At 35.1% G+C, this 22,854-nt stretch overlaps 1 protein-coding gene across 1 annotated transcript in view; it reads left to right on the plus strand.

Annotated features, from left to right (window-relative positions):
* The first annotated feature begins 694 nt into the window (after positions 1-694).
* The window catches only part of LOC149287803 (cadherin-2A), a 101,885-nt gene continuing 79,725 nt past the window's right edge, over positions 695-22,854 (plus strand). The window contains exons 1-3 of the mRNA XM_089492416.1: positions 695-700; positions 2,138-2,197; positions 3,843-3,954. Of these exons, the coding sequence (XP_089348542.1) occupies positions 695-700; positions 2,138-2,197; positions 3,843-3,954 (178 nt within the window). The remainder of the gene's footprint in view (positions 701-2,137; positions 2,198-3,842; positions 3,955-22,854) is intronic.

The raw sequence follows: 22,854 nt of genomic DNA on the forward strand, positions 1-22,854 counted from the left end.
TAGGGCAGCACTTGTCACAGACTGTTCTGCAACATCCACAATAACTACTTTGGAATGGTTGTATGGTTGAATTATTTGGTTGCATGGGTTCCTTGCACATTAAGGCAATTATCTAAAAATACTACTAAGAGCTTGTAAGTTTGTGATCTCCGTTGGTTGTACTGAAATGGGGTTATGCATTTACTTTCAGGCTCACAGTTTGAATGTTAGGATCAATTCCATGGATTCATTATTTTTCAGTTTTGAATCTCCTTGAAGCAAGCCCGCTTCATCTTCATGATCTGCGGAAAATCCAGAAGGCAGCTCTTAAAATCTGCATTCATTTGTTTCAAAATAAACAAATGAGCCAAAGTAGACGTGTGTTTGGAAGCGTAGAGCTGTCTTTTGTGGCCCGGGTTGCTGAAGGCTTCCTTTTAGACATTGACTGCATCAGTAAATGTTAAATGCACTTTCCCTTTATTTGCGCTTTATTAGATTCCTAATGCTGTTGTGTAACCTTCAAATAAAATCCGTCTTATAGCACTTGTTTACCTTAATTTCCTCTAGGTTTCATGAGACTTGAAGTCAGGAAATGGGTAATACTTTCAGGAATCTGTCTCTTCTTTTTTTCAAACTTTCTTTCGGCTGGAGGAGCCTTAATGAGGGATTGTGCGAAGACTTAGTACTGTCTTTTGTTTTCTGAAAGCTTGAAGCAATGCCGGTATTAGGAATGAGGGAGAATTGTATTCATGCGCACAAGCTTTTGTTTTGGTGGCCATTGTCCAACCTAACAATGGTAGTTGTTTAGAATATAGTGGGGTGCAAATTTTGTTGCAAAGGAGAAAAATAGCTAAATACCCCACAAGGCTCCCATCCCAACTATGCCTAAATGAATGTGAATCAGCTTCCTAGATTAGGTACAGGTTTGTTTTTCCTGGATAATTTATTTGACATTTCTTACTTTGTCTCTTTTGCCTAAATCTGAAATCTGATAGGTTTGGATAAACAGTGGTTGTAGTTTAAAACAAAATATTAAAATACCTTGGTACAGATTGACTTTTATTTTTGTGCACCTTTATTAAACAGGCATGTGGTGATCACTTCAAGGTGCTGAAGTTCTTAACGAGATTTAATAAACCATATTCCATGTTAGAGTAGACAGGTGACCACATTTGATTTAACACATAATCCTGGTTGGACTTTTCCATGTACTGTAAACTGTTCTCAGCGTTAATCTAGTATTAGACAGCTTGTGTATCCATGTGGCAATATAACTTTTGTTTTATCCTTAGAATTTGCTCTTTGAAAGAGGGCCTCAAATTCCATGCTGGTGGAATTTAATCACCATGGTCCTATTTTTTTATGCATTCCCAGCGGGGAACCTAACATACTAGAGCCTCTCAAATCAACTTTGGCAGGAAGGAGACAATCCAGGCTGCAACCTGCCCTCTCCAGTTAACTAATTCCAAGGCTTTTTGTCCACTTTCACTAGTTATGAAGCATGACACAAAGGTCCTTTCTCAAGGCATGTTCCATAGAGAGAGATTTGTTCATGTGTGTCAAACATTTACATGAATAGTAATAGAAAAAATGATTGTCTATATCAATAACTACAGAGCACTAATGCACATTTCTGTGTATTTCTGTCTATAGTATTGTATCCATGGTACAAAACTGTGTGTTGAAATGCTTATTTCAATTAAAAACATAGGATTTATATTAACCAACTTTTTAATAAAAATCAATAAGTTCCCTTAAAAGACATGGAAATATTATCTTCTTATTGCACCAGATACATTTTTACTTAGAGTATTAATAAGTTTATATTTTCATCTAAAAATATTGTATACATATCAGTATTTTGACACCTAGTTTGGCAATTTCCCCCTACCCCATAACACCAGTTAATGTAATGGGGCAACAGATGCGGACTAAACCATTATCGCGGTATAGTAGTTGCGTTGTAAGATGTATCCATACGAATTCTGTGCATTTGGTTAGCATAATGCATGAAGTGGCTGACTATGTTTTTACTCCTACAAGAAGCAGACATTATTATCTGCTCATTTGTAGCCGAGAAGCCAATTTTAGGTTCAGTTCATGGCGATGATGTAGTAGGTAGTTTTAGGGTTAATTAAATGTTGCTTCTTTGTGACAGTACTGTGCTGTCTCAGCGATTTCCAGAGAAGCTGCTCATTTGAGTGGTGATATACAAAAGGTAAAGAGTTAGCTATTTGAGAAATATTTTCCTCTCGATCTAACCAGTTGATTGAAATACTGCAGTCTCGATATGCATATTCTACATACATGCTGTTTTTCATTTTTTTTCAGCGGTAGAACTATTTTGAAGATTAAAATAAAAACACAAATATGATATTCTTTCCAGTAATGCTGCCATGGCAGAAAATACACCTTTAAAACAATGATGCCTGGGCATGTGGAAATTATCTGCAAATACACTCAATACAATTTGTACTAGTATTTCTATTAAAGCTTTGTACTAAAGAATTAGCGGTCTCCATTTATGGTGTTCAAATGCAAAAGGGATAGAGTGGTTTGTGGCTTTGGCATGTAGGACCAGAAACAACCGGATTACGTTGAAGAAATCAGATGACAATGCGCAGTGATTACAGCCATCATCAAAACAATCTTGCGTCTGTGCTCTTCGTTCCGTTTACCGTCCCTCTCTTTCATTGGTATTACCTGCATTCCTATAAAAGTGAAAATGTGCAGATGGAGCTGTATTGTCTGCTGTCCCTGCAACAAAAAGCAATACTGTCCTCTAGTTTTCAGTGTGATTAATTCTGGAGAATCTTTTACATACCCAGCATTCTAACTCCTTACTTGTAACTTACCCTCCATAATCAATGACACTTTGAATACGTAGGTTAAGTTTTTTTTTTTCTAAAGTAGAAAATTGCCAGCTTGTTCTCATAAGGGCATCATCTACTGAATTACATTTTTATTGACAATGCTCACCACTGTGTTTCTATAGATCTTAAGCTCTTTTCATGGTGCATACATTCTTTTGTTGTAGTACATTGTTTATCCAATGAAAAAAAGAACCATTAAAAAGCTTTTACCATTTATTGCTGTTTTCACAACCCACTTTTCAAGGCCAACCTTCATTCCGCTATTTTCTGTATTATTACTTTGGAATGGCACAAGAAGCAAACGCATTGATTTTTGATCATTATTAACAACACAAAAGCATAGGTTTTTTGGTTTTTTTTACACTATAAAAGGCAAATGTTGCAAAAATAAAACAAAAAAGCCACAATGGGTTCACCTTGAAAATGTAATAGGGTTGAAATAACCCAGACAGTATGCTGGTATTCTTAATGCTTTCAAAATAATGTAGACCTTATCCAGAAGTGTTGCTGTAATGTGTTTTCTACAATTATCAAGTTTCATTTTGTCCTCTAGTTCATTACCTTTTATTGAGTCGAATTATTTTATTTTTTTTAAGTCGAATCTGTGTCCAGAGTCCTTGGCTGAGATATGACATTTCGAGAATCTTTGTCTGAAAATAAGAGATGGTGAAATGGTTTCTACTGCCTTTATCTCCTTAGAAAGGAATGTTTCTCTTCTCCCCAATGATTCCACTTAAGGCTCAACGACTGTTAAGTTCAATTGTTAAAAGAAGCAGTATTGTTTAGCGTTTAGCGCTTACCAGACAAGTGGGATTTGTTCCTTCCATTCCAGTTATCAAAAAAGTTTAACCCTTTGCCCTGACATTTCTAATTGTAAACATTTTAGAGACAAACAAGTTTCTTGTACTAGGTTGTTGGGAAAAAAGGGCTTGAGCCAAGTGAAATGTCGGTTGTTAGGAGTATAACAGACAATATTCTGTTGCATTTCAGGGACCAGCTGAAGCACTCGCGGGATCTAGATTATGCAAGACAGGATTTCTCCAGGATGTTTATCACGCCAGAATCTACAGAAGCATACATGAAGGGCAACCTCTCCTAAATGGTAAGGTGATTAAAACATGTGTGCACAAAAACATTCTAGAAAATTTACACTAAATTTGGATTGTACTTATATGATGGTGCTGGCCGCACTTTCAAAGTAATGGTAAGTGTCCAAAAGTCAATTCACAATGAAAAAAAGAATATTAAAATGCCTGGTATTTTCAATACATAACGTATAAATCATCAATAAAAGCTATGGGAACGCACTCATACATGTAATCAATTCATTTGAAATTAATTTACAATTTAAACATATTTTCTTCTTCTGTGACCTCATCATGAAGAACCACTGTATCAACTAAGTATGGCAGTTACAGATCCTATACAGCCATACGATGCTTTATTTATATACATTCTAACCATTGGTAGCACATTATTAGTATTGTAACATCTTTAAAAATATATTGTAATAAATACCAATGTAAAACAAAATCAAGTAGTTGGTCGAAAATTTCACTAGTCCTTGCAGCTCATGTCATTGTGTTAGGTTTATTCTTTATTACGCAAGCATATATTATGGTTATTTTGCTTGTGTCTAAGAATGTTGAAGCTTAATTAATTTAGATGTAGGTTAGATGATAAAAAAGGTTTGGTTTTTAGTACTTCAAAGTAGACTATAAGGACCAGTCTTCCGTCTTTAGTTTCCTATCTCACAAATAAATCTCAGTAGATGGATTGAGAAGGTGCCAGAGGAATGGATTTTTGAAACAAAAAGCTATAGACTTGATTTACCTTGACTGTGTATAGCTATAGCTCACAGTAATGATATTTTCACAGTGCATTTTGCATTTTTCATCTGTAATTGAAACTTAAATGCAGGAAGAAGTGATGAACGGAGATTCTGAATTAAGGTACTCAGTTCCTCCACTGCTTTAATCGCCTAATGCATACATTTATAAAAGGTGATGTGTTTAGTAAAAGAACAGGATTTAAAAAAAAACAAAACAATCTGTCAGTTTTTTGTAGAATTAAATGTAGTTAATTTAAACTTAATGCAACAGTCTGTCCTCGTTTTATTTTCACTTTATCCACATTAGTGGATAATACACAGTTGACTTTTACTAATTAGATGAAAGAATAGTATGTCGCTGAACTTGTTGGTAAGAACATTTGAAACAAGTATATTCTTCATCTGTTTTATTAAAGCATTTTTACTCTTTGGCAACATATACGTTAGCATTTGCACTTTAGTTTTATGAGTAGAGCAATTCTCAGGGGTTTAAAAGCAGTGCTAAGCAACAAGCAGATAACCAAATAATTAATTCATTTTTTAAATAGAAAGGCCACTGGCAACTTAATTTGAATGACGAAGGAAGAGTTCAACTACCGTACAGGCAATGCTACTCTCCCTCTATATATATTTGCATGCATTCACAACACATCTAGAAAGTGAAATAAATATATTTGCATATTCGGTATATATATATAATGATTTAATATAATTCATTTTAATTTTGAACATAATAAACATGGCTGGGTCGTAAGCAAATCACACAGCAAGTTGTTAGGTGCTACACTGACCATTGATGGACAGCAGATGTCTGATCTGCCATATGTGGCCTTTGAGGAACTTCGATGCGCCTCACCATTACTAGTACTTTAGCACACACTTTTTAAACCAAAAATAACCAAATTGAACTAAGTGAAATCATGACACGTGCCTTTACTCCTGCTTCAAATAAAAATGCGTATTTTTTTCTTAATAAACTGATAAAAATGGGGATATTAATCTGACGGAGTTGGAAATCAGCATTTTGTCTTGTCACTATTAGATGCATCCTCTATCCCTTACACTTTTTACATGAAAATCACCAAAACCCATAAAAAAAAACAATCTAGCAGTTGTATAGCACATACCATACTAGCAGAAAACCCTACAATGTTTTAAACATAATGTTTTAGTTGCTTTACAATGAAATAAAATATATAACAGAATATTTACATAAAATGTGACTATGAAGCCTGATGGTATAGCACACATATGTAAACTGTGTATTTCTTAACAAAACAGGATATGCATTTCAATGATTCACTCTACTATAGCACAGTTATTAGGATGAAGCTTCCTGTCTATACGAATCTGAAGACGCACTGACATATTTCACACTGTGCCATATGTTACATGCACATATACGTTCGACTCTGGGATACATTTCTGTTCTTTAGCAAGATTAAAAACGCATGGCAAAAGTTTTTCTTGAACTTCCTGTTACAAATAGTGCTTGGCTTCGGTGCAGTGATGTTCTTGTGAGAATTTTCTGTTGTGGTATTTGTACAGTAGCCTTAACTTCCCAAATATTTTTTTGACCCAAGGGAAATTGTTATGATGATTCAAGCTTTATGTGGGTAGAAAACCCCCCTGAAATATGAATATTTAAGATTTAATATTTAATGAATATTATTTAGTCATTCATAATGCATACATTTCTATAATATAAATATTCTTGATCAGGTCAGTCGTTGCCTTTTTTATTTTGTTTGGCTCCCATCTTTTTTTAATGTACAATGCTGCAGAAAATGCCAGAACTTTAGATATCAGAAATAGCTTACATTTCTTTCTATATGGTGCTGCTGAAGCATAAATATTGATTTTATCAAGCTTGGGTACGATCTTATTAAAGAAACAGTTCCATGTCCCTCACGTTTGCCGGGGGACTTTAATACACACTTTGGAAAGGTGTTTTTATCCCCTGGGCAATCTATGGAATGATCTAATAAGCAGGAACCTTTAGGTAGTTGCTATGGTTATATGACTCCTATGCACAAAATTACTTTTTATACAGACTAGTGAACTATAATATGGCGATATTGTTCCAGTTATAGGACTGCTGACGTACAACTGCCTCGTAGCTCACCATGCTTGGATATGACCCTTAGCTCACAAATTACAGTCTGCATTTTCTGCAGAAAATCTATTGTTTACTTAAATATAGCAGATATAGCATTCAGTATTAGCTGTACACATATATCAATAACGTATAGGATAGTGCAGTACAGCATAATTAAGGAAATGGGTCCACGTTTCTGTAAACTTCAGGTCCTGCACTTAGAGCCACCCTCTGTTACTTTTAGGCAAAGTAACAAACATAGGCCTAAAAATAACCATAAAATAAGAAATTCATATTGTTCAAACTTGTATAGGTGGCAATTATATTATTAGATACCATTTTCTGTTTATGGCTATGAATTCTTAGCATACAAGACCAGAATGCATTGTTTAATGGTGATTACTGGTCTGCTGGTGTGTACATGCGTAGTTATCTTGGGCATATCAAGCTTCATGTAAAAATACATATTAAACTATGTACTTTTTCAGCAATATGGCCAGCAAATATGTGCATGGGTTATTTTTCCTACATGTAGGAGACCTTGTCATCCACTAAATTGTAGATGAAAGGATTGGTGATTAATAAATCAAACAAAAATGAAAAACCAGATGAAAAGGTTTCCTTTTAAAGTAGATTTTAAAGAAGCAATGTTTTACGTCTCTTTTATGGCATTTGAAATTATAGTTGGGTTCCTCCCTGATTTTACCACCGCCAACTCATTCAACTTTTAAGTCTGTGGTCATATCAGTTCTATATCCTGTCATTTTAGCGGAGGATGGCAGTCTCTAAGTCTGAATTAAAAACCAAGAATGTTCTTTTCAAAAGGAATTAGAATTTACTTATGAAGAACCTATCACAGACAGTCACACATGGGGAAGGACACATGTAATTAGACATTTCCCCCTTATATGCCATTTGTAATGAGTTTGAAAAAGTGTAGATTAACATGCGAATCTTGAATCTTGATTAGTCATTTCCTTAGTACAAATAATTGAGATTGTCTAATAGTAGAAACTTTGACAATAATTAAGTTCATTTAATAAAACTGTCAATCAGATGTCTAGTTTTAAAGTTTATCTCAAGGAAGCTGAGCTGTTTGGCAGCCTGTGGCAGGGCCAGCATTATTGAATCAATTTCCTGCCCTGAAGTTATCGTCCTTCTCCTCACCCCGCCTTTCCCAAACCAATGAACAATAATCAGAAACTTAACAATATGGGGACTGATAACATTATAATCATTGTAATAATGTATAACCTAACAGGAAGTAATTGTAGCTGGATATATATATATATATATATATACTGAATATTGAACATTACTTTACTTCACACCTCGGAGGGTTAAGCCAGTTATACATTGTTCCGATGTTCATTCCCTCCAAGAATCTTAGAATCCAAATGCTCTAATCCAAAATGATTCATGTATTCCTCGGCCTGTCAGAAAGATATTTGCATACAGCCTGCCAGGTGAATTTCAGTTTGCATCTATAATCAACAGATACTGACAAACTGGTGGCAGAAAGCGTTATATAAAAAAAAAACAACGACTGAAGCTAAAAATAGGAATTAGTGTCAAATTGTATTGTGTATTGAGTTACAGTGGCATTATGGATAAAGACTAGTTGGAATAATACCCTGGCCTCTTGTAGACTCGGGGAAACTGGCAGTGATTTTGGTAGCTTTAATTAGCTTTTGTAATTAAGAAATAAAGTTGTGAATGTTCAAGACAAAAACAACACAATATGCCAATTTGCCTTTCATTTTTTTTTGATGAAATGTGTTGCAAGAGCTAATACATTTGAACATTTTAAGCATGAATTTTAGAGCAGCTGAAAGTGTTATCTCAATATTATTTCCTTCGTTCCTCTGTAGCTGACTCTGCAGCAAAAAGATATTTAGAAGATATTTAAAGGTTAGCTCTGTATGGAGGCTGTCAGGATACAGAGTCGTATATAAGATGGGGTAAGAAGACCAGATAAATGTAAGGTGTCTGGAAGGGAATTCTGGAGGATAGAAGCGATCGACCCCAGAAAGAATTATGGTGGCTTACAAGGTACAAAAACATTAAGGAGAATGCAGGAGATGGACCAATGAGGAGTAGAGGAGCTGGCAGAATGCAAAATCGTCTATGGAGAGACGATCCACATAGAACTGTAGGGAGAATGAGTAGATGTAGGAAAGCATAAGGGAACTCAGTATATAATAGAGAGGGTTGAGCGCACACAATGATTAAATGAGAAGGCATGGTGTATTTCTCAAAACAGTTCAACTTTTGACAACACCCACTCCTTAATTCTAAGACTTTTAATAAAATGTGTAAACGGCTGCAATGCTTTTTTATTACATAATTAATAATAAGCCAAAAATGTAAAGTCTGACACATTCTTTTTCATGGTGGGGACGCATTTATGCTTGTTTCATAACACTATGAAATATAACATCACATCACATGTTTTTAAGCTATTTTTATAGCAAACAGAAAAATGTTGGATTTTCACATACCTTTCGGCCAGTTTGTCTTGTGATATCTTCTCGCTGAAACTGAAATACCATTTCACTGGCAATGTTCTGCCAAGAATCTTACCGTGTGTCTTCTTATATTATTTTTACTATAAGTATAAAACATGGCAAAATATGTGTTATGTTTACAGGGAGACTTATTCTTTTGTTAACTCTTGGCATATTTCTTCTACTGAATGTTTTATTTGCATGTACTTTTTGATAGTGTATAACTCTAGGATACCTTGGAATATATTTTCTTCATTTTACAAATCTAATCACTCAAAAACTATTTTATCTATGTTGTGGGCAATACTTGATTGATAATACATTTATTATAATGAGTGCTGGACTTCAACAAAAGTTTCCCCACCTATACAAGGATTTGGAAAAGGGCAGATAGCATTAAGGTAGGAGGTTGGGGTGAACTTAATGATGTTAATTCTGGGTGACATATGCTCCAGATATATTTGGGCATGGAATGTTTTGTAAGTTAAACCCCGTGCTTGAAGCTTACTAAGGAGGAGTGATGTAAGTAAGACCTTGGTCTCTGGCACACTGAGGGTTCACACGAAGTGGAGGTTGTCACCCAGCCTCCAGACAATGACCCTGAAGTTTGTTGTCTGTTTGAATGAAATGTGGCTTAGCCATCAACCCTGACCTACATAAGCAAGTCATGAACAAGGCTCTTCCAGCATAAATGTTTGTCATTTTCATTACTTTCTATTGATCTCAGTTCATAAATTGGTTTTAGAATATTGATTATCATATCCCCTAATAAATCACCGCAACTTGATTTAAGTACTGCCAATAAATGATGGCTCTTCACAAACAGTGAAGCAAATTAGATGTAGCCGCTATTGGCAAGTACGGAGCTCTACACCAAGAAATCTGGAGCAAATGTTAATGATCAGGTCGATATGCAAAAGAAGAATGGAAAACTGTTTTTTTTATAAATGTGAACAACCATTGAAGCATTGTGAGCGCAACAAATAGACTGTCTTGATAAGGGCAGATCATTTTTGCGATCAAATATCAATTTTAACATAAATTATACAGTGTAGGACCATGCTTACTCTGTAGTCCACAGTCATATTGCAGTGCTAATTAGCCAGGGATGGAAAAAGGAATACCTTTTGTAAAAAAACAGGAGCTCATTGACCTCTAGATCAGTATGTTGTGCTTATCAGGCTTATTTAACGTTATTGCCTCTGTATCTATGTCTTTCATATTAAAGGTCAACATGTGCATGAAAATCCTGAGAAAATGCCTCCTACTTAAATGCTTTGTTCAGTGAAATTTTACATTTCAACATATCTTCTGAAAATAACTTTTTCCAGTAGGGAATTATTTGTATCTTGTTGGAATGTTTATTTTTTATTGAAATAAACCACATGTTTTCATAATTGTGTGTAGTGGTGTCTGTACTTCCCCTTATAACATCACCCAGTAATTTATTTAAAGGCTTGAATTGTATGGGTCATGGGTTAAGTAAACAAAACGTCAACTATTAATACTTTATTTAATGTTTAGTATTCAACTGTTGGTGTGGGTGGATTCCCTTCTCTAGTCTTTGTTCTAGAAATCCAGCATCTATGTGGAGACTATATTTAATGGAAAACTTAATTTTATGTGTTTTATGGTCTACATATTCCACTGCTCCTTAGCATGTTACATCTTAGTTACTGTATGTCGATATTATTAGGGCAGTATTTATACATTTTCTGTTAATTTCTTTTTTTTTTAAATGAAGTATCAAAGTTTAATTTGATTTCCCACTGCTAAGTATTTCAGGGACTAATGAGTTCCCTAGAAACACAAAGATAATGAAAGTATTAGATACAGTATGTCCAGACAAAATACTGTTAAAGGGACATTGCAGTTTAGTATACATTCTTTAACCCTTTAAAAAATAAGTTGCAGCTCCAGAGCTAGAGTGAAGGCCCCTTGTCCTGTTTCACTCCACTCATTTGCTGCCTGAAGTAGCCAATCAGTGGCAGGAAATCACTTTCATGGAAATCAGTGTTACGTAGTTAGATGCCCCTTCGGGAAACTCTCGTCAAGCCATCTTTGGCACTGACTGGTCAGTATAACACATGGGCATAGGTAGCAGGAGATATTTTTAGTTATCTCCTAAAACTCGAAATGCAAATTCATATGGTGGATTCTGCAGTATCCTCAATGCACTTGCAAAAAGAGAACACTGCAATGGTTGGAGTGTGCTTTTAACCTAGATATGATTTTGAACATACTTGTTATTATTAAGACTATTTCTATAGTACTTTGCAGCTTTAAATACTTCCTCAACTGTCTTTACCATCTGCCGTTCTCATACCTTTCCTTAGCAAAGTCTGATTTCCAATGACAGGATGTGGAAATGTGGTTTGGTTACACATTGTACTCACTAACGTTTGCAGCTGGTTTTATCTCTTCAAACTGTATCCAAACTATTTTGACACAGTTCCTTGTAGAATAACATTTCAGCACCGCTTCAAGTTGTTATCAGTAACATTCCAAACTTTCTTTCTCTCTTTCTTTCTCCCGTCTTTCTTTTCTTACCAGATTTCTAGAATTTCGCAATATAACACAATATACCGTAACACAACAAAAATTCATATAAAGATTTGAAAAAGCAAATGTTCTATGCTGAAATAAAGTAATAAATATCTATAAATATTATGTTTCTACATAATTTATTTTGTAATTGAATTAAATAAATGCTGCTAATATCCACTCTTAGATGACTATGAGTTCCAATTTAAGTGAATTAAAAAAATAAAGTTGGAGCTTTTTAGTGCATTTAAGTCTGCCTTTCATTGTATTCTGTGAGAGGATAGTGGAGTGATCATGAAAGCATGTACCATAATGCAGCTCTAATAACTATCACCTTTATTTCATTCTGCTTTTTGCTTTTATTTTAGACGTAATATTAAATAACTCAAAATTGAATGTTTTCTATGACCTTGTTGATACTATTCTCTCTATTAATGTTAACCTGCTCCATTATCTTAAGCCATGGGATCAAGTAATGTACTTGTTGGAACCCATTACCTGGGTTGTTCTGCTATAATTCATTATATGTTCTAAAATAACTGCTTTTGTTTTTTTGCAAATTGTTCTGTGCTGTTAATGCCAGTTCCTTTATATCAAATTAAAAGTGAAAACACATATAACGTCTTTTTAGGATCTATTAAAAGAGGCAAAGGCAAAAACATGATGCAAGGTGGTAATTAGGTGAGTGCTTGTACAACCACTGGTGTATTCATTCACATACATTGTTTTGTATTCTGCAATATCTTTAAAATGATTATAATTACAGTAGGTGAGGATTTTGCTTTACCTGCATAGATACCTGGTTGCAGACATGCTGCACCTTTATTTCTTTCATACTATAATAAAACATTGTGAATGCGTATTGTATTCATGCCCTTAAAATATATTATACTTGATCTTTGAGGGAATGTATTAACGTTCTACGGTGTCAGTGATATTATAAGAACAAAGGCAATGTAGGCGTCCCATAAAATATTGTTTTTTTTTTTATATAATGTGCTTATTAAATTTAAGATTCTAGTGTTCTAGGAAAATGGGAGTACATCTGTGATACATATTTTGATATCCCGTAATATTTCACTAGTTTCTGATGTTGCATTGCTTTCATTTCAATGTTATCTTCCACTAAAAGCTCCACTCTTGACAGTTGCTAAAAAATTTAGATTATGTAAATTTAAGGCTGCTAATAGGATTGAAAATAGACTAGGATAGCTCAGGCCTAGTGATTAATGCCAATTTCCATTTTGTTTTTAACCCCCGAAAACAGTATTTGGACTATATAAGCAAATTAAGAAAAGGTTTGAATAACATAGGCTGGATTTAAAAGTAACAATATAAATATTCTTTAGTATGTTTGAAACCACCTCTGGTAGAATTAGAATTGTAAAGATACAGAACTCTGCAAGGTGCCTACTCTACAGCCACTCTATAGATAATAGGCGACGCGGTAAGCTATCTACCCCACCCCCACAACCGATACCTAATCAATTTTCCAGACTGTCAGTTGCCAGCATGCCGCAGTCAACAGGGAGTCCTGTTGACTGCTGCAAGACCTCCCCAGGGCAAAGCATCCTGAACAATTTGATCTTTAGCATGTAGCTGCTTACAGTAGCAATAGCAATATTTTACATATTATATGCTTGTTGTTTAAGCGGATTTAACAAAGACGTATTACTACAGATGAAGCTCTATGCTACTGAATATTACTTTACATAGCACATTTACTTAAGGGTACATTTACTTAAGGCAGCCTACCACCAATTTCAACTCATTACACATGACTTGCCAAAAAGGGCTTTTGTAAGAACTAATCAATTGAATGTGAGCTCTTTGTTTGTCAGATCAATAATCTGTAATGAAGTATACGCTTCGCTTCCCTAGCTTGGATCGCTCCAAGGGACAGTGCTGTGTCCATGCAACTGATGAATATAAGGAGTTATGTTAAATATAACCAGTCCTCTCCTTACAACAACTCAATTTACTTTAACATAATCCTACATTATGTCCCTATGTGAGCCATATTGTCTTCTTCATCATGGTTTAAGAGCATATAAAGGGTAATACCTACACGCTCTATGCCATTTAAGCAACATCATCACAGTATGGACTTTCTCAGATAATTATACGGGGGTTTTTTTGTAAATCAGTGCCATTTAAATTTACTGTAGTGTTCAATGAATAGCATTATCTCTTATACTATTAATACAGAGGATTTAACACTGAATGGATGTTCAAAGTTCTTTAGGAAAATTATATAACACAGCTATGGCCAGTGAACATAACCTCTTGTATTATTGATTTCTATGTAAGTGTCATTATTAGCATCCTATTATCTGACATTGGCTAACTTAACCAGATGTAGTTTTTAAATACCCCCTTATCATGTTCACTGCATGTGATGAATTATTATACATGCAATTTACACTGTAATAGCGTTTAAAACTAGGATATTGTCAGCATTGCTTAGTTACCCTTTGGGTACATGTTTTGGGGCGCAACCGTATTCTGATATCATATCATGTTCTCTGTTTTTGCTATTATTTTGATAAACTTGCAGTTCAGTGATGGTATAAATTATATTTACTTAATAGACGGGTTGAAATGGAACACAATGAAGTACTATATACTCCAGCTGCATTTCTTGTGATATCTAAGGAACGTCTTCTTCTTTGTGTTCTTCACTGTAGACTCAGGATGCAGCGAGCACAGTTAATTTTGTTAGGTCACTTAGCTTCCCCAGAAAGAAAAGGGCATTAAGCAGCCGAGTTAGAATCAATTGAGACGCTAAACGGGTCACTGTTTGAAATAATGGGGAGGCACTCTGCATGTGTGCATTGCTTGTCTAACCTGCGTTCTTTCCCACTGTAATTTTTGTGTGAAATAAAAAGCACCAGAGCTTTCCTGGCTTGTCTGCTTTTGCTCAGAGATGATCCGTTACTAGTCAGCTATTGTTTCTAAAGCTTCTGATGAATGGTCTCTGCCGGCTTTTTAGCATTATGCCTGGAATGCTCTGATTTGCCTCAGTTCTTTGTGAAAAGCAGGTCATGTGAATAATAAAAAAAGAATGAGAAATCTAAGTGATTTATACAGGGTTGTTTGGCACTAGTGACGTCATCTCATTTTGTGTTGAACAGGCTTCATGTTTTGCTGAGTTTCCGAAAGTATCTGACAAAATGAAAAACGTCAATATGCGCATAGCATGTTCAGGGAAGGCCTAGATCCTTGATCTGTGCTGATGTCTTGTTTCAAGCAATGTTGTTTTATGTACTCTCTCTCTCTCTCTCTCTCTATTCATTTCATTTCAGCCATAGACCAAGTTTTGGGACCCTGCACATTAAGCTTGCTTAAGATGCTTAGCTTGTGCTCTTTTCTCATTGAATATTTATTCCATACCCAAAGTATCACATTTAAAAAGTTAACATATTTCACTCTCTCCCTGTTGGTAGAATCCTCTCTCTCGGGTCTGACAAAATGGACTGGCTTTCAGTATTGTTATAGTTTGGTGTCCCTGCTATAGGAAATTTACATTCAAGGGGCTATCAAGAATATGTTGTTTTTTTCTATTAATATGCATTTTAAAGCACTTGTGGCACGTTGCTATTTATAAAATCAATAAACAATTTACAAAAGAATTGCACTATAAAGAAAGTGTCCGGAGAAATGAGCAAACTATCTTCCATGTTCAATGATATTGACAAAAACTAGCACTGATCACCAATGAAGGAAAATAGTTTCAGAGTAAAAACCTTCCATTCAGTTGTTTTGTGTCACTTTGACCCTTAGTAGACAAAACATTTTATTGATCTGTTCAATCCAATATGTTCTATTGAAGGTCAATACTAATTGCCTATTCCTCTAGTTCAAAATGTTTAATGGAGTTTACAGAGTTTATAATCATATACATTATTTGGCTTGTTATCATGAGTATTTCGATGTTCTTGCTTTGGGTATCAGGAGGTTCTGAGTGCCATAATAAATTTACAGATTGTGGTTCATGCTCACACGATAATGAAAATACTGTTATTTTTAAGTAACATGTTCAGGACTGTTCTTTACTTCTCTCAATCTAAACACTTATGGACTAGACATGAGCTTATATTTAGACCTAGACTTTAATTTGATAATTATTGGTACTGTCCAATTTTTTCACCAGGGTATAGACCTTCTACAGTCATATACTGGGCACTGTGAACCTGTTAAAACAATGACATTACAGAATACTGGCTTACATTAGACAAAAGCCCATGTGTCTACACAAAGCTGGTCAGCCTGGAGCTAAATGATCTTGAAGAGGTGGAGGGCAAAGTATAGGATGTCCGCTGGATAAATGACCCTCTTCCGGCACTAAAACCAATTGCTGACAGTGAATGGCTAGCACTCATTTTAATGCCAGAATAAGAACTTTACGTTTATACAGTTCAGCGAGGCAAATTAGCATATGATTTGCTCTATCAATTGTTTTAAGTTCTAGTTGTAGAATGCATGCTTCCCGGACCTGAAACTGCAGGTTAGGTGGATGAACCTTGGGATTGCCCAAATTAGTTTTACCATTAAACCTAGCAAACACACCAATATATAATTTGCTATTATAAGAAATAACTGGAAAATAAAAAGAAATAGGGTTTACAAATAAGTTTTGAGCCTTACCTTTAGAAAATGTTTTAACCTTCAATCACAATGACCACCTAGATTTTAATACGATTGGAACGCAGAAGGCCAAACACCATAGGGCTTTTTGACATTTCCTCCTCACAGGTGTGAAAGTGCTGTGCTTATGCTTTTCAGATAACATAACAAGTTTGCAGGAACATTTCACGGCATACCATGGCTTACAGGTGTTCTCAACAATATCTTTTCTGACTTTGCTTGAATTAGCATAACTATTATTTTCTGTCACTTTCCGATTGTAAATTACTCACTGCAGGCCAAGTAACGGTGACATTAAGAATGAGTACTTTCATTCCCCGTGCTTAATTCAGTTTTCACGATGTATCTATGGTCAATCAGTTAACTAATGTGTTTTAAGACAAATGTTAAGAGTTGCGTTGGTGAGCCCTGACCTAAGTGATCGTTGTCGTGGAAACAAAGTATGTTCTGGGAACACCATAATAACTGGTTTTTAGGTTATTGTAGCGTATTAAACAACTGTATTTACCATGTGTTAAAAGTAATTATGAGCTGTTAAAGAGACTTTTCTTCCATAGCTTGTAACCTTTAAAACTAAATTCACTGCACATTTAGTTTCAAATAAGTGGGATACCAAAACTCTTTCCACTACAGCATAGTTATAAATAAATACATGTTATTAGGTCATAAACAAAACTGGTAGTTTCCATTACCCTATCAAAGTTCTAACTTGTTCCTCAAACAAATGAGAGGCTGAGAGACAAGTAACTAGTGGATATTCCATGTGTGAACAAGAACTATACTCTCACCCGCAATAAAGCAAACTCCGCTGGAGCATCGGTACTGACACTTGCAAAGACCAAAATCTTGACTTAGAGAAAGAGTTTGACGTGACTGGTGCTCATCATCTCCTCATGAGCCAGGCCAAGCCTGGTGTTACAACTCCTCGGCCAGATATGTTGTATTCAATGACTTACTGAGCAAAAAAACTGGGTATTGGTCACATTCAGAAAAGGCAAATGTATTCAAAAAGATAGGCCTTGGTATTTTTATTGAGACATCAACATTGAGCCACCGTAGGCCATACTGTACTGTGTTCAGAAGAGAACATTAAGTTGATACAAAATCCAAATTTCTTTGTTAAGCATGAGTGTTTATTGCAAGTAGGGTGTATTTATAGCGTTAGAAGGGTAAAGGCCCAAAACTACTGAAGAGGTGCCTGTTGTCTTCCCCTGATCTGACTGTTGTATTATGAATTATACACTTTGTTTCTACGCTGTGCTCTCCTCTGTACTATAACCAAAAATTAGAAATAATAGCCAGGTACAAATGTTCCATTTTATATTTTATGTATTTGGATAATTTATGATTGCATATAATTCTCAGGGATATTTAATTTCCACAATGTCGTGTATCCTGTTTACCATTTTTACCAGTGTAGAAATACATTAGACAGCCTTGGCAACAAGAAACCAATAAAATGAGAGATGGATTGCAATACATAATAAAGCAATACATCAGTAATCATTAGATTATATGGAGCTTGGATTTCATTAGGTACACTGTTTTGGTTTCCATTCCTCAAATTCTAGACACCGTAGAAATTGGCAGGAGATCATTTCTCTAACCAACCTGAAGTCAGCACAAAAATATTATCAAAGTTTTGAGGATAAATGGCAACAAAAAAAGATGCATTTTAATCACAAAGACATGACCTGTGTTATAAAGAAAATCCTCAAGTCCTTAAAACTTTCTAACAGCACAGAAGAGTGTTTGGAAATCTGTGCTATGACCTGGAAGAAGAGCTTGGTTGACCCCTTATTATGTACAATTCACTTGGTAATATTTCTTGCTTTAGCTAATCTTCCCCCATAATACTAAAAAGTTTATGTTTTCAACGTAAATTAAACGTGCCTGTGCACACAATGGACTGTTTAAAGGAGCCTCGTCATGTTGTTTACAGATGTCCTCTGCGAAAAAAGACATAGCTGGAGGATGTTTTAAGCCATTTGCTGTTTTAGCATTATTCTGGACATGTAATTCAGTAGAGTCATGAATTGACTATTCATGATTCACAACAATATGTCCTCTTTCTCAGATAATTTAGCAAGTCCAGTACTTTTGAGGTCACTGGCTCACTGCACAACCCCCATCTTCTCATGACCCAAAACCACTACTCAATACTGTCTGAGAGGTTACAAAAGAATTGTTGTAGGTCACAGCACACATATGTATGCAAAACACAGCGTTAAACACTGGTCGCTGAACCAAGAGACTTCATTTACTTCTGTTAAATAAATTGGTAATTTACATGCTGGATCGGGTAGTATAATTAGCTACCAAGGAAGAGATTTGTCATTTTCCTTGGAAACATGTATAATTTTTTTGGTGGCTGGGAGATAAGCTTGTAGACAAAAAAGTAAGACAATAATAAATATGTTATTTTAATATTTAAGGATCATAGAATATTTAATGCATTTTTTTAATAAAAAATAAATTTCATGTTTTTGGTACTCTTTATGCCTTATTTATCCCCTTGCTAGAAATAAAAAAATATTTCACCATCAGTAATTAAATTATTTTTTTAAATACAAAAAATTTACCCATTTGTGAATGAATAAAGCTCACAAGGCAGGAAAGTCATGATTTATCATAAAATATTTATTGAGGAGCAAAAGTTGTTTGTCAGTGGAATGCGAATAAAACATTTTATTTCACTGGTTTATTCATGCAGTACGAAGGGCCAACACAGTGAGTTAGATTTTCCTGCTAATGCGGCCATGCCGACCTAGAATAACACATGGTTAATGTGGTGAGACTGCCAGAATTTCATGTTACCTATTTAACTATCTTCCAAGCCTGGGTATTTTTGCAGGAGAAACCCACTGATGTAGTCCCTAACTAATGTACTAACATGCATATATCTGGCAGGCTATGAAATATTTCTTAAGCATTCGATGTGATTAATTTTTAAGGCCGAAAAAAAGGTTTAAAATAATAGGCTGTAAATAAACAAAATAACTATAATGAGAGTGCGGCGGGTTTGGTGCGCCATGGAGGCCGATATATATTTTAAATGGAATAGTATATTAACCTGACAAGGTAATTATGTTATATCAGAAGAAGCAACTACCGCAGTTTAAAAAGGCTAAACTATAAAGTACAGAAGGAACGCTGCCCCGCAGGAGACAATATGGCTACAAACCACAGTTCATTTGAAAAGGTCAGCAGGCTAGTCAGATAGTAGCCTCACTAATATTTTTTTTAATTGATTGTAAAACTGTGTATTAATCCGTCTTTATCGAAATTCAAGGTTTTGTTTTCCCGTTATAAATTTACAGTCAGATGCGTTAAATAAGAAGCCTTTTTCCATATACACAGCAGTTACATATGTAAGCTGCCTTAATGTTGTGTGTTTCTATTAGAAAATGTTTTATTCGTATTTCTTTGCCTTTATGCGTAAAATGATGTGTCTTGCTACCACACATTAAGTTCTAAATACTTTCTTTCAGTTGATTTTTGTCTGTAAAAATAACATTGGGTGTTAACTCCCTTCACTTGTAAATCCATTATGTCTTTAACACCCAAGTGTAACAGGATCGCTTCTTTGCTCTATTTGGAAGACTATGTACGCAATCTTTTTGTATAACCGTGTAAAAGAGGAATAAACAATTTAGGATCGTTCACAGTCAGCTGTCACTAAATTCCTGTTAATAATACCAAATGCCAGAAAATCAATTTCTATATAGGGAGAAAATACACTCGCACAGCCTGAGCCCCTGATGTCTATAGTAGTAGCATGCATCCGGATATATGAATCACTGTTTACTTTACAGTTGTTGGTTTGTAACGTTGCTATGTATTATTGATAAAATGTACATTATCGTTATTATTATCAATATTTATTAAGGGCTGATATATGCAGCAGTGCTGCCTAATTTAAAAATGGGGTGGTTAACAAATGCATAACAAATCTAAACTTACACATACAGATACAACAAGAGTTGAGAGCCCTGCCTGTGAGCTTGCCATCTATCCTGCAGCATTTAATGCCCTGCTCAAGGGCTTATAATCTAGAAGGTGTTAAATGGGTAATTGAGACATTTAGCTGTTTGTTCCATTAGTATGACATAACTTTTTTTTAGCAGGTAATAAAGCCTTTTCTTTTATTTCTCATGGAAAATTTGGAAGTTGTTCCCAGGGTTAAGACGGAAACGTTTCAAATGAGAAAAACAAAGGTTGTGCATTGCTTCCTTCTCAATGGGGGAGTGGAAAGGAGACAGCTTCAGTAAACAATGGCTGTTGCCATGGAAACATAGCATGGTAAATTAATGAGCCCTATGCTTCATTTCTGCGCCAGGCTTTCCAATAGGTGGATATCTCTTAGAGAAAGACATACTTTCCTAAACATACATGTCTGATTTTGATCTTTTTTACACGCACATCTTATCCGTCTAAAACAAATGTTAGACGTGATCGAGAAGTTGCTATATAATGAAGAGCTCTCACTGTATTTCATGCTTAACATGTTGTGAAGTATCACCCTTAATGATAATTGTCTTGTGGGCTGCTAAGTGGCCCTTCTGCTGGAAGTGAATGCCCTAGTTGGTACTTATGGTTGTGATCCATGTCAAAGGAAAGGTCACCGAACCTTAATCAATTGATTGTACAAACAAATATTTGAGACCCATAATGCGGTTTTTATTCTGTCATATCAAATAACAGTTTAGATTTGTGGCTTAGGTCACGGAAATAAACTACAAATCCAATGAAAGTAGGAATGCATTGCTGTTGGCCTTTTGTTTTACTCTCACAAAACTAATATAACAAAATGCATTGCCGTGTATGATGAAATATCAAAGACATAAAGAAAAATACTGTCATTTTCTTGCACATAATAAATGAATAAAGCCCTTTTAAATGTATTTCTATGTGCCTAGCACATTAAATCTGCACATTAATATAAAGGCTCTTTTTTTTATATACTCTTAGTTTATGACATCTAATGTGGTTACCCACTCACCAATCCATGACACAGCAGCCTTTGAGTTACCTTTAAAACGATTGCCCAAAGAAACACGTGTCAATAGCCATACAGCCACATTTCTTTGCAACTGCGAAATAAATTATTATTATAATCGGGGGGGGGGCATTAGGTCTTGGGTCAACCTGAGAGTCTCTAAAAGAATAATAATAAAATACTGTGTGCAGCAATTTACAAAGAAAATACTTATTGTCTAAATTGGGGAAGGACAACGTTTCAACTTAAAAACGTCTTCATCCGGGTCAGCCCAGGTAATCAATAAATATATTTATTATTTTACCTTTCTTTGCAATGGCATACAAGACTGGGACCTCTGCTTTCCTTTCTCTTGGATGTCGGTTGTTTTTTCATGGTAGGTAATGCTGTTTTCATGGCGTATAACCACAACTACTGTAGGGTTTATGATTCCAGCAGGAGATACGTCTGAGTGCTCGTTTAACCATAATTGCATTATGGCAACAGCATCGGCCCGTTCGGTATTTTATTCCAGCTGCAGTTTGATACATTTTCTTTTGAGGCTACAATCCAACTACTTTGTTTATTTGTTTGCTTTTTGCAGGGAGTTATATTTTCTGTGTATCTGTCATGTCTAAGAGTTCTTGGGCACTTCTGAGGTCACATCACTTGATTTTAAATCCATACCAGACACTGAACCACATGGATTTCAATTTGCTAAAACATTTACTAAAGACTGCAATCATATTTCAACTACCTACTAAGGAGCTAAGTTGTTTACTCGTACCATTCATTTATTTCCTGCATGGTAACTCTACTATTACCCTCTCATCCACCCTGCTGATGATCTTGGTAGCTGATATGATTACTTTACTGAGGGGTGGTAGATAAGCGGAATAGCCTCCCATCAGGGAATTGAAGCATGCTTGGGATAGGCATATGATCGTAAATCTAAGACAAACGCAAGGACTAATTAAAGTTCGAGTACTTACATTAGGAAAAATGGGCAGACCAGATGGGTCAAATGGTTCTTCTTTTCTGTCAAATTCGATGTTTCTATTAAAACAATATTTTTGTATTACCTTGAATTTTACGCGATTACAATGCTAATTGAGGTCTAACTGTTATATTGCATACATTGCGGTTTATTAAACAGGGTCTTTTTTGCACAGGTGCTATTTTTATTTTGTGATCAAAAAGCAAACAGCGTAAGTTTTGCTCCAGGCTCCTTCACTATTTTATATTTTATACAGTTGATTTGTGGTTTATATGAACCTGCTATTTTTTTCATAAATATGTATTAGTGAGCATATTTGAACGGAACACCAGTTTTTTTTTTATGAATATAGCTCTTGCTGGAGTTGAATTCCCCAGCTTGTGCCTTTAATCTTTTACTG

Source organism: Sceloporus occidentalis, unplaced genomic scaffold (assembly GCF_023333645.1).
Source record: "Sceloporus occidentalis isolate IW3139 unplaced genomic scaffold, rSceOcc1.0.p SCAF_56, whole genome shotgun sequence".
Taxonomy (NCBI): Eukaryota; Metazoa; Chordata; class Lepidosauria; order Squamata; family Phrynosomatidae; genus Sceloporus; species Sceloporus occidentalis.